At 44.5% G+C, this 13,605-nt stretch overlaps 1 protein-coding gene across 1 annotated transcript; it reads right to left on the bottom strand.

Moving 5' to 3' along the window:
- Window positions 1–1,237: 1,237 nt before the first annotated feature.
- Window positions 1,238–12,213, bottom strand: coro1b (coronin, actin binding protein, 1B). Its single transcript, XM_080544256.1, has 11 exons — window positions 11,804–12,213; window positions 10,224–10,429; window positions 9,363–9,488; window positions 8,238–8,367; window positions 6,869–7,050; window positions 6,370–6,489; window positions 5,946–6,050; window positions 5,334–5,479; window positions 5,067–5,124; window positions 4,027–4,371; window positions 1,238–3,615 (listed from the first exon to the last, which is right to left on the bottom strand). Exons 2-11 carry the CDS (start codon window positions 10,425–10,427, stop codon window positions 3,493–3,495), a joined length of 1,539 nt encoding a protein of 512 aa, XP_080400382.1. The 5' UTR covers window positions 10,428–10,429; window positions 11,804–12,213; the 3' UTR covers window positions 1,238–3,492.
- Between the last annotated feature and the right edge of the window lie 1,392 nt (window positions 12,214–13,605).

Raw genomic sequence — 13,605 nt, 5'->3', positions numbered from 1 at the left:
TCTATTGGGCTGATATGCTAGCAGAAGACCTGAGAGCTCTATTGGGCTGATATGCTAGCAGAAGACCTGAGAGCTCTATTGGGCTGATATGCTAGCAGAAGACCCGAGAGCTCTATTGGGCTGATATGCTAGCAAAAGACCTGAGAGCTCTATTGGGCTGATATGCTAGCAGAAGGTCTTTCAGATATTCTGGTGCTGTGCCAGTGAGAGCTTTATAAACAAGCAGAAGGAGGATGTCAGTCAAGAAAGTGGCATACACTGTAGGTGCTATTAAAACCTATGCTTAACCCTTGAAGTGTTAACGATTATTAGACAATTAGTCATCCTTTCCACAGAACACTTGACCTAATTCCAATGTATGTGTTCAACGATAGTCTGATTTACTTAATGCATTTCAGCGATTGCTATAATCTCTCGTCAGCTAGAGTAGAGAGGGTTAATGAGTGTCTCTGTGTGTGTCTCTCTCTCCCTGTGTCTCTCTCTGTCTCTCTCCCTCCCTCTCTCTCTCTCTCCCTCCCTCTCTCTCTCTCTGTCTCTCTCTTTCTCTCTCTCTCTCTGTCTCTGTCTCTCTCCCTCCCTCCCTCTCCCTTTCCCTCCCACCCTCTAATGTGAACTCGACGAAGCGAAAGAAAGAAAGGGAAGTAAAAAAGTAAAAACCGCAAAAGAGGAAGAGTGTTAATCCATCTATCAAACAGAAGAGTTAATATTACATATCCAAAATGCTCTCTGCACCTTAATTTATAGTTGACCTCATTTCGCAGCAAACTGTGATGCACAGTTAAGTCATTGAGCTACACTTTCTTGTCAGCTGAGTAGAGGGTTAACACACAATCAGCCATGAGCGGTTATTTGACCCCTTGTGAGTAATTTGACCCCTGTGACCAAATTTCAGGACCCTCCTTTCATGACCTTTCCTAGATATGTGCGTTCTACCACCCCAGTATCCTTACATTTTCAAAACCACATCAGGATAAGCTAGTATAAAGCTAGTTTGCTGTTTTTCTGTGTAGGAAGCAGGCTAATTTACAAGACATGCCAACTAGTGGTCGTTGTGTGTAAATAGCAGATTTTTCTTTTAGTCAGTAAAAAGGCACGGCTGTTCTAGTGTTAATGAGTGTCCATCGTAAAAAACCCGCAAAAGAGGAAGTGTGTTTATTGGAGTTGTACACAGTGTCGTGTCATTTCATCACTTCATTGATTTACAACCACCACACACAGAACATGGGGTAGAACAGTGCATACAGAAATATGAATCAATCAAGTCAATAATCATGGAATGAGCCTGGTCATAGAATGTACCGGAGTCTGCAATACCCTGGATTTGAAGGGTGAGGTAACCTAACTAATCAATGCGAAAAAAATCTAAATGTTTCTGTTTTATCCAACAAGTCGAGCATCCTATGTTCTCTCTCTCTCTATCTTCAAATACAAACAACAACAGCTGCCTCTATATTAGTCTAAAGATAATTCGATTCTACTGACTTGGATTATGTCATTCACACAGTAAAAAAAAAAAAAAAAAACTTCAGATTTCATCAGTGACTTTTTTTTTTAGTTATACGCCTTACAGTACTCACAGAACTGCTATGGTTTTTTAATTACTTTAAACTCGTTCAGAACTCAGAACAAATTATCCCTAGGTAACACTTTTACTTGAAACCCTCTGTTATGAGTGGTACTATAGGAGGTTGTAACAATATGCGACAAATGATAATAATATACGTTTCTGGGTCAAATTGACCCTTGTGACATCATGGAGGGGGGCATTAGTTGGAGAGCACAAATTAAGTGTTACATTCACTTCTAAAGGTAAAAAAAGACCACACAAAAAGAGATTAACGTCATACGTGATAGGAATCCTTTAGCAACCACCTCCAACTTGTATTATTCACATAATTCGTAAAAATTCCGAAAAGCAAGTTTATCAAAATCAATATAATTGACCTGCATATTTTTTTTGTATCTTTTCTTTTTTCCCGAAAAGGTGCCATGGAGCACAATTCGACACAACGTATAGTTACATCATAATGAACTGGTGCAGTTTTGTAAACAGTATAGCGATAGGATAGAATACACAATTATATTGGTAACACCTCCAATGGGGTATGCTTTTATACCTTCAACTAATAGAATAATAGATCCTTGTAATAGAACAAGAGTGGTAAAATAATAATATAAAGCCATACATGTACAAATGTATAGAAAGTGAACACAAAATGAAGTATTAAGTCCGATATGACATCACAATGAAGTATTAAGTCTGATATGACATCACAATGAAGTATTAAGTCTGATATGACATCACAATTAGCAGCTGTTCCTACCTGATTAAACACCCCTAATGGATACACAATATCAGTGCCTCAATGAACGCAATATCGTCAATGACCTGTCCCTCTACCTGGTAACATCTTCTGAGGGTATATGCATAATATAGTACACTACACTCACTGGACACTTGATTAGGAACACTAGTATAATAATACTGGGTAGGGGGTTCCCTTTGCTCTCAAAACAGCCTCGATTCTTCCAAGCGAGGCATTGATTCCTACAAGATGTTGGAAACATTCCTTTGAGATTCTGGCCCATGATGACATGATTGCATGATTTGATGCAAGATTTTCTTTCAGCTGCACTTTCAAGCTGTGGGATTTCCCATGGTACACACATCCCAAAGGTGTTCTATTCGACTGGGAAGGTTTGAGACGATTTTTGCTTTGTGGCATATAATAATAATGGATATATATTATCATACTGAAAATAGCCATTAGAAGATGGGTACATCGTGGCCATGAAGGGATGCACATGGTCAGCAACAATACTCAAATAGGCTGTGGCTTCCAAGCGATGACTGATTGGTATTAACGGGCCTAAAGTGTGCCAAAACAACATTCCCCACACCATTACACCACCTCCTAATAAAGTGTTCAGTGAGTGTATATATGTTGTTTGCAGTATACTCATTGACATGTGAGACACATGTAAAACTGCCATTTTGACATAAGGATTGATGTGTACAATTGAATCCTCATACCATAGGTTTGGAGTGACAAATGAAGGCATTTTATTTTTTCATTTTATTTTTTTTATAATTATGCCTACACCTTCAAATCATGTTACCATAATTGCCCCCTTCATATAAACCGTTGACTTTCCCTTACTGCGGAATTAACACTCTAAGCAGACGATATTCCCTTCACCATACCACCCACTTACTTATCTATCTAGCAAAGCAGAAGATTTCATATTTCATATTACATATCCAAAATGGTCTCCGCGCCTTCATTTTTATAGTTGACCTCATTTCGCGGGAAAAACTGTGATTCACAGTTAAGTCATTGAGCTACACTTCAAAAACTACATTCTCCCATTCGCGGCCGCACAGCTTAAGGTACTGTTGTTTTTCTAGTAAGGCTATGGTTCTATGGAGTTTTAGTAAAGAATGCCCTTTGGGTGTAGTGGCGCCTCTGCACCCCCTTCCCTTCTCTTCCCTCACACGTCCCCGTCCTCGATGCGCGCCAGCTGCCTCTCTAGGAGCTCGATCCTCTGGCCCTGGGCGAGCACCACCGAACGCAGGGCCTTCACCTCCGCCAGCACCTCACTCAACACGTCCTCCTGAGAGGGAGGGAGGGAGTGAGGGAGGGGGGGAGGGAGGGGGAGGGAGAGGGGGAGAGGGAGGGGGAGGGAGGGAGAGAGGGAGAGGGAAGGAGGGAGGGAGAGAGGGGGGGGGAGAGGGAGGGAGAGAGGGAGGGGGAGGGAGGGAGAGAGAGAGAAGGAGAGGGAGAGAGAGAGAGAGAGAGAGGGAGAGAGAGAGAGAGGGAGAGGGGGAGAGAGAGAGGGAGGTAGGGAGAGAGAGAGAGAGAGAGAGAGAGGGAGAAGGATAGGGAGGGAGAGTGAGAAAGGGAGAATAGAGGTAAAACAATCAGCATGATTTATGTTTTAGTCAGTGAAAGAACACTAGGTCACATATACAGGGCCTGTGATTCCCGAAAACAATCCACACAGGGACGTCTCTCTCTCTCTCACCTCTCTCTTCACCCTGTCAGACGCGCCCTCCGTCTCTCGGACGACCTTCGCCTTCACCTCCCCGTCGCCCTCGGTCTCCCTGGAGACGGGGGTTGCCGTGGGACACCCGGTATTCCCAGCTGGCTGGGGGCCGGAGGTGGACCCCGCCCCCCCGGGCCCCCCCTGAGCGTGCAGCTTGGGCTTGTTCTTGAGGGTGTCTCTGTGCTTGGAGGGGGGGGCTGAGTACCCCCCGCTCAGGGACACCAGCAGGGGCGGCGCGTCCTGGCCGGCGATCCACTCCTCGGCCAGGATGGAGGGCTCCAGCCCAGCCGTGTCCGGGTACAAGTCGCCCTGGAACAGATCTGACTGAGGAGGCGAGAGGAAGAAGAGTGGGGGACGTTACTGATTCAAGTTCGGTAAATGGTAAATGCACTGCACTTATACAGCACCTTATTCCAAAGCATATTTGAGCAATTTGGGGTTCAATGTCTTGCCCAAGGACACCTCGCCACATGGCCAGTCTGGGATTGAACCGCCGAACTGCAGACCTTGCGATCATTAGACACCGGCTCTACCGCCTGAGCCACATCCGCCCCATAGGAGTTACAGCTACAATTATGCTTTTATTTATTTATTTATTTATTTTAAACATCCATAGAATGATCATTGGATTTTTTGGCATACACCACACTTTGGGTATTAACCATAAATAAGAGTAAAGGGCTCTAATTATTCAGAATGTTGTGTGTTCTGTCGCTAAACGTGTACATTGGTTTAGAGGTATATACAGTTATGGGCAATATACAGTTATGAGCTATGTACAGTGAGGTAGTTTATATACAGTATCTAATGTGCAGAGTATAAAATAAGCTATGTTAGGAGACATGTGCAATGTGCAATATACAGTGGTACAAAGGTATATTGCAGTCTATATATCATGCCCTTATATCACTATTTGCACTTCTGGTTGGATGCTAAACTGCATTCCGTTGTATTGTACTTGTACTCTGCAATAACAATAAAGAAAAAAAAAAAATTCTAATCTAATCTAAATATCTTACCTTCCGTGGCACTGTCATAGAAATAGGCTCCACTTTCCTCTCGTGCAGTTTGTAGAACCTGTGAAAGAGCGAGGGATGAACCACAGCACAACACAACGAAAGAGGGACGGTGTGAAAGAAAGAAAGGAGTGAGAGAGAGAGAGAGAACAAAAGATCAGGTACTACTTATGAACCATGACGACAAAATAAACGATCCTGAAGAGAGAGATATGCAGAAAAACCTGCTGCTCTGCTCTGCTCTGCTCTGCTCTGCTCTGCGCTGCTCACCTGGCGATCTCACACTTGTTGACGTCCACACCCCTCTTGGTGAGAAAGCCGGCGCCTCTCTGTGGCTCCTTGCTGCTGTACAGGCTGAGGAAATGGACGTAGGGAGACTCGTCCGTCACCTCGAAGTACCGGATGGTGCAGTCCCCCTGAGACAGAGACACACAACAGGTCAGTCCCCCTGAGACAGAGACACACAACAGGTCAGTCCCCCTGAGAGACACACAACAGGTCAGTCCCCCTGAGAGACACACAACAGGTCAGTCCCCCTGAGAGACACACAACAGGTAAGGAGGACCGTCTGAACCACGCACTATCACGCACACACTCACACACAAACACACAGACACAGACACACCATAACCCAGTGAATACAGCACGCATCCGTATGAGTCGGTTGGTAATCAGTGTTATTTCTGCAACGCGCTCGGAGCAACAGTTGTGGTGTGGGTGTGTGTGTGTGTGAGTGTGTGAGTGTGTGAGTTTGTGAGTGTGTGAGTGTGTGTGTGTGTGAGTGTGAGTGTGAGTGTGAGAGTGTGTGTTAGTGAGTGAGTGTGAGAGTGTGTGAGTGAGTGTGTGAGTGAGTGTGAGTGTGTGAGTGTGTGTGTGCTATACCTTTCCACACAGGTAGACCATGCTAGTGTCGGGGTCGTAGTAAGGTATGAGAACTCCATTGCTAGTGTCCATCTCCTGCACGGCCATGGGCTCTGAGAGATCTTTCTGCAATAAAGATGGACATCGTTAGAACACCTGTACTGGCATGACACATCAGCACAACCCCCCCCCCTCCCTCCCTCCCTCCCTCCCTCCCTCCCTCCCTCCTCTGCTATGAGTCATCAGAGTGCTGTTATGTTATGTGACCGCCTCATCAGGTGCCAAACATTATTTTCTTTGCCTGAAAACAAAGAACATTTAGGAAAATTGTTGACCTATTTTGAGGTAAAAAAACACTAAAAGGTGACAAGTTTGCACCCCTGCTCGTTCTTTCTGACACTTCCACTAAGCTCAGAGTAATGTAACGAAACGAACGGCTTCTCACCGTATCCCACAAGGCCATCTGCCTCTCGCTCATGCGGCTGAACCCGGTGGTCAGGATCTTCCCGTCAGACAGGAAGACGGCCCGCATGGGTCTGGTACCGTCGTGGATCTTCTCCCTCACCTGAGGACCGCGGCAAACATCAGACGTAGCAGAGCGGCGTCAGTGTCAAGCAGTCGCGTTATCGGCAGACAGAAAATTGTTAGCCTCATAGCATAATTGCCTAAGTCATGCTTCACTTGTGGTCAGCCGAGCCATCTTTGTATGTAGTGTCAAAAATGCCCTATGTCAAAGTGATGACTTGGGCAGATAGTGATTTTGGAATGTAACAAGCATTCTGATAGGCTGATGTCATAGAGGCAATAACGCCCAGTGAATCAGCAGTGTTAGGAGAGGAGAGTTAGGCAGATATCTCAATTTGGCCAAAATATGACTCAGGCAATTATGCTATGAGGCATTCATTCCCATGATTCATCTGCATGTGTCTACAGGAAGGAAGTACCTTCAGGACGGTCCCCCGTCGGGGGTCGATGACGCGCAGGGCCTTGTCTTTGCAGACCGTGCAGATGGCGCTGCCCTCCTTGTTCCAGCACACGCTGTAGATCAGGTCAGGGTGGAGTTCACTCATCTGGTACACCAACTCCCCCGTGCCCACATCCCACACACACACCAGGTTATCACCGCCTGGGAGAGAGAGAGAGGGGGGGGGGGGGAGGGAGAGAGGGAGAGAGAGGGGGTGAGAGGGAGAGAGAGAGGAAGCGAGAGAGAGAGAGAGAGCAAGCGAGAGAGAGAGAGAGAGAGACAGAGAGAGAGAGAGAGACAGTGAACAAGAGAGAGAGACACATTTAAAATCTTAAGACAAATATCTTATTAGACACATAATCCACAAGATGCACAATTTCACAGACATAAAACTCGAAGAAAAACCCCCACAAACAACAGGCAGGCAATGTCTAAAAACAGGCAGATAAAGACACATGGAAATACAGACACAATCTTGGCATAATAGCCCAAGAAACAGACACGGGTACTTCATTTTGTGTCTACCATAAGCACATTTTCCTTTAAACTTGCACTGTGTGTACTGTTAATTGCAGGACGGAAATTCAATTCCTCCTCATTGGGAATTTAACAGTCATGCTGTCATGGAACACCTCTCCAGTGGGTTTTAGAGCTGTCCCTCAACTCTCACTGTCCACAATTACAACGTGTTAGCTTTCTTCACAGAAGTCAGCTGGAGGTTAAAAACAGGGGAGGGACTACATGTCGTCGACCGTGTCTCCTTATCCCTCACAACCATTGATATGAAAGGCTCAGGTAGTGAACTGTAGAGAGTCCTGGATGGGTTTTAACAGGGGAGCTTAACACCTGCCTAATTACCGGTACTTCGAAAACAGTTTACCGTGACTGTGTTCTCCACGCTGTCTGGAACTGTACCTAGCTGCCTGAAGCTAAAAGTTATTTCAACAGCAGTGGAGTTTAGCAGACAGGAAGATTAGTTAGCTCGCTCATCATGTGACTTGGATGAGACTTTGACCCACCCCCCCCCTCCCCCTCCCCCTCCCCGCCAATTGTTTCTTTTTGTCTGACGATTCACATGGATGACCTATTTTGAGGTAAGAACTGCTAAGTTAGCAGTAAAAGGTGACACGTTTGCACCCCTGAGATGGATTTTAAAACGTTTATTTTGGGCATTTAGCAGACGCCTTATTCCAAAGCGACTTACAATCGATACATTTGACTAAGCAAGTGAATCATCAGTCCACCAGTCGTAGCAGGAAGAGTAATCTAGCTCAGGCCAGGGGCCGTTGGCAGTCTCAGTGATAGAAGAAAACATTTTTTGTGTGTTTCTTTTAGACAGATGAGGCTACCTGCGGTGAGGAGGATGTTGAAGGCGGTGGGGTGCCAGGCCAGGATGCCCACCCTCTTGCTGTGCCCCTCCAGGGTCACCACGGCCTCCGTCATGGGCCCAGTCAGCCCGCCGTCAGGGATCTGCCACACCTTCAACCAACAAGGAAGGTCGACAACAACAGCTTTGTTAACAACAAGGTAGAACATAGAACATGTTTGTAGCATTTCTCTATTGTTTTTATGGTTCTGCTATGTATATATATTGTACATATTTGTTTTGGGTGTTTCCTGTCTCATGAACACTTGTGTATGTTTTTGTAGTCCACTGAATCTAAGACTACAATTCCCTTGATGCTTAGTCACTAGGTGACAGTTGCTGTTATTTTGCACTCTATTGATACTCTCCAGTTGCAGCACCTCAGCCAAGTCTGATGACAGATGAGCGGTGGTATTTTCACAACTTAGAACATATAACTTGACCATCAATAAATAGCAGACCGCGCTGAGTGTGTGTACTTGTGTATCTGTCATGTGTAGTACTGTCTGTTGTTGTCTGTGTTATACGGTGTTGTATGTATATATGTATACTGTACAGTGGTGGTGTGAAAATGAATTTCCTCCTGGGGGACAATAAATCTAATCTAATCATCCAACGCGTTGTAAAATCCTGGCTCTGTATGTCAACACACTGCCGTAGTAGTAGTCTCATGACTGGATATGATATGCATGCGTGTGCAGGGTTCCTACAAGTTTCAACAAGTCAAATTTAAGACCTTTTTAGACCCTTTTTAGACCTCTTTGAATATAATTTTAGACCTATTCGCGACACCATATGATAGCTTTTTGTCATCCTCGAGGTGATGAAATTAGGGATTTCACTGCCATACAGACAAAAAAGGAAGTGAATTGGCATTTTTTTGGTTCCAGCTTGATTAATTTCCGCATAAATAGATGGTCGGACTGATTTCCTTGCAGGATCTAATTTTTAAGACCTAGCACCTCATTTTTGGACTGAATAAGTGGAATGTGGGACCTTTTTAGGCCTTACAAATTGGATTGCTTGATTTGAGACTTTTTAAGACCAGCGTCGTAGATCCCTGGTGTGGCGGCCATTAAGACTGTTATTATCGTCACACATCAGCTACCTTCACACTGCAGTCCTCCGAGGCGCTGGCGATGATGTTGTCGTCATGGGGACACCACTGGATCTCCAGCACCGGGGCGGCGTGGCCACACACCGTGGGCGTGGTGGCCTGGTCCACTCTGCCGCTCTGTCAGAGAGAGGGAGATGAGGTAAGATGAGTCAGAAAATACTGGCTGGATTTCAGTACTAACAGTGGTGTTCCCCCTTCTTCTCACTGATTTTAAGACACTGTGAAAGTGTATATATGTGTTATGGTACATGTGGGAATACGGTACATGTGGGAAAACTAGGGTTAGGTGCTAGGGTGCTAGGGTTAGGGGTAGGGGTACGGTTAGGGTTAGGGGTAGGGGTAGGGTTAGACATGTCAGCATGTACCAAGTCGACGTAGCACCTAACCCTAACCGTAGTTTTCCCACATGTACCGTAACATATGTACATGATATAGCATTAGTAGGGGGAGGAGTTGCTGACCTACTAATACAGTCATTTCAGATCAATGTGCATTAGGACATGAAGGATGTATTACCGATAGCCTCATAGCATAATTGTCTAAGTCATACTTTGGCCAAACTGAGATATCTGCCTCTATCTAACTACTCTCCTAACACTGCTGATTCACTGTGCGTTATTGCCTCTATGCCATCACCATCAGCCTATCAGAATGCTTGTTACATTCCAAAATCACTATCTGCCCAAGTCATCTCTTCTTTGACAGAGGCATTTTTGACACTACATACAAAGATGGCTCGGCTGACCACAAGTGAAGCATGACTTAGGCAGTTATGCTATGAGGCTAACGGTATTCGTAGTACTGGTCCAACGGTTACATTGGACGGAGAAGGTGAAGTGGTCAAGCTCGTACCTTGCTGATGGGCAACACCAGGAAGGCCCCCCCTCCTCCAGCTTCGATGATGACTGCAACGAATTTGGGGTTCACAGCGCAGAGGGGCCCGTCCCATGTCACACGGGACACTCTGACGTCATCGATACAGTGCTCCGCCTTCGCTGCCTGGGCAAAGACGTGCCGGAATTTGCTCTGCCTGACCACACCTCTTCGGAATGACATGGCTGCAATATAGAGAGAAATGTGTTACCATAGTTACCATACCAAGTTACAGGGTTCCCACACCTTCTGAAACATCACATTCAAGCACCTTTCAAGGACTTTCAAGACTCAATTCCCTCAAATTCAAGGACCCAACACAGCATAGTTTGAGACAGAACTAGTTGACGAGCTAAGTAAAACATTTTTGAAGATGTATTTGTTTTTTAGAGAGGGGAATTCAAGCACTTTCAAGACCCAAACATTTTTTAAGACCTTGATTTCTTTTGATCAAATTCACAAACTTTCAAGTATTACAAGGATGCGTGGGAACCCTGAATACAGAACGTTTTCTTGCTGTGCCTTTTTTTTAAACTATGTGAGCAGGTTACCAAAAAAATCACATTCAAAAAAGAATTTCGGAATTACAAAATGACCACGCTAGAAGGTTCCTCAAAAACTGTTTTAGACATTTTTTAAGAGGAACTGAATATGAATGTCACGAGTCTGTCAAATGTGCCATGTTTGAAATGATCAAGTTTGTCTTAATGTCGCTTTCTTAAAAAAGACAATCTTGCTGCTTATGTGTATCCCTTCTAGCTCAAAGTGCACTAGACTTGGCAGTGTCTATGAAGATAACCAACAAGTTAACACAAGTTACGGTTATTCCGTAACATGTATTGAATATATTATTAATGCTGGGAAAAGCAAATCAATCATTAATCACATCAACCAAATTCCCACATACTGAGGTCGGTTCTAAAGAGCAGTCACGGCTCACTGGACAAGAGGACATGATCTGCCTGGGGCCAAAACAGAGAGAGGGGGGGTGGTGAGCACAGATGACCCCTGGATGAGGGTGGGGGAAGCACAGATGACCACTGGATGAAGGTAGGGGCCTAGGGGGTGTAACTCTATACATGTGGAGGGGTGCTGCCTAATGCCTTCAGTTGGCCTGTGCACATACAGTGTAACCCATTAGTGTTATCATGTGTTTAACTACAGTCAAACAGAATTGCAGAGTGCTGATAATAATAGACCAGTGTTGGCTTGGCATGTTGCCAGATCATTTGAATGTGGAAAAATAAAATGTCACAGTCACAGTGCAGGAGTGGGGTTTTCTTTTTGCAAATGGACGATTTGCAGTTTGCATATCCCCATGCATGTAAGAAATGAATAGGATAGGTTGGAGCAGAAATATAACCTCTAATACTGGGGGGGGTGTAGGAGAACATGTAGAAAAAAGTAATGATGGGGTAAAGAGGAGTGTGGTGGGGTAAACGATGGTTAATGAGGTCATATTATGAGATGAGCAAAGGTAAAAAGGGCACAGCAAGACAGTTTACAAAGAAGGACATAATAGATCATAATACATTTGCATGCAAACAACTCAACTGTACCTCGATTTGGAGCAGCCTGTTAATTGGGGGGAAAAGAAAAAAGGCCCAGAAGACAAGAGGAAGCCAATAAAATAATCCTCCTCTGAGAACAGTAACTTAATCCTTTCCTATGATCGGGAGTGTCCGGCTACACACACACGACCCTACCAGTGAATATGTTGCACTTGCACAGTTTTTGCAGACGGAAAAATATCACAGGAGGTGATGATCAATGATGGTCATGAAAAACACGGACGAGGATCCTGACGTCAAGATATTTTCCACCCGGTTGGTGAAAAAAAAATGTGCGCTGGAATATTTCAACCGAGCCAGCAGCATGTCAAGATGTAAGCGATGAAAAGATCCGCATTTTTTTTTTTAATTAAGATAATTATGATGATGATGGGCGTGCAAATGGGAGAGAAGGAGGAAGATCCTGACAGTCCTCCGTGTTGGAATCATTAATGTTTGCTGTAGAAATCCAGACTTCCGCCCCCAGGCAGGATATAGTGGATATGAGGGACAGCCGTTGTTGTTCTCATCGCTTGCAACGGTGTTTGATCTGATTGGCTTGTTGGACAACAGTCTTTGATCTGATTGGCTGTTGGACAACCAGTGTTTGATCTGATTGGCTGTTGTGTGTGTGTACCAAGTGCTGGCTGACTGATATAGTGGATATGAGGACAGCGTTGTTGTTCTCATCGCCTGCAACGGTGTTTGATCTGATTGGCTTGTTGGACGACAGTCTGTGATCTGATTGGCTGTTGGATAAACAGTTTTAGATCTGATTGGCTGTTGTGTTGTGTACGAAGTGCTGGCTGGCTGAATTACGGAGCGAGGTGTTGATGTGAAATGTGTCACGCTGTTTGTGTGTCGCAGCCCGACCAGACTGGACACAATGTGCAATGCAAGTATGCAAGGCCCTGGGCCCCTGGCGAGTGGTTGTTAAGGGCAGAGATATGTGCCATTAGAAACTGAATTTGAATGACTGACATTTAAATACAGAGTTCAAATTAGCCTCTTGGAAAATCTCTGAATGTGAAGATATTATAAGAAAAAGATCTTAAAATGTCTCAGGGACGCAACGATACAGTTTTTAGGGTTGTATGCTCAACCCATATCCTAATGTAATCGTGTATGCATGGTTGTACCAGTTCACCTGGTTTATATAAATTATAATATATAAATATTTGAGTGAATGTGACGTTTGAGTTACCAAGAACACTATTGACCTGTTCTGTAATAAAATTGTTTCTGGTGGACAAACTCTCTCTCTCACACACACACACACACACACACACACACACACACACACACATGTTCATTTGTTCATTTGTATAACTTAATAACTTTCAAAAGTGGAGGGCAACAACCAGTGTGTGTGTGTGTGTGTGTGAGAGAGAGAGTTTGTCCACCAGAAACAATTTTATGTGTGCATCATGTGTCTATCATGTTATGTTTGTTTATTTTATGTGTATCATTGACATTGATCACAGTGAAGACAGGAACATTGTGATCTCTGGAGATGGACTTGTAGCCTGCCTTGATATCGTCTCGATGCTTTTCCACTATTTTGGTTCTCAGATCCTCAGACAATTCTTTGCTCTTCTTTCTTTTCTCCATGCTCAAGTCAATTTTTCTGTGTGGAATGATATCAGATTTGGCATTTTTTCTGTGCTTTTTTGTGTTGTTTCCGATGCAAATCCAAAAGAAATAAACATGTGAATACCATTAAAGTATTTGTAATTGCAACAATCTTCTGGGAGAAGTGGTGCCTTATCTGACGGAAGTGCAGGGGTGCCAATATCTTTGTCCATGACACA

The sequence above is a fragment of the Nansenia antarctica genome (genome assembly GCF_963989245.1).
Source record: "Nansenia antarctica genome assembly, chromosome: 13".
Taxonomy (NCBI): domain Eukaryota; kingdom Metazoa; phylum Chordata; class Actinopteri; order Argentiniformes; family Microstomatidae; genus Nansenia; species Nansenia antarctica.
The sequence above is the reverse complement of the archived record's forward strand: the minus strand, read 5'-3'. Positions and strand labels throughout refer to the sequence as shown.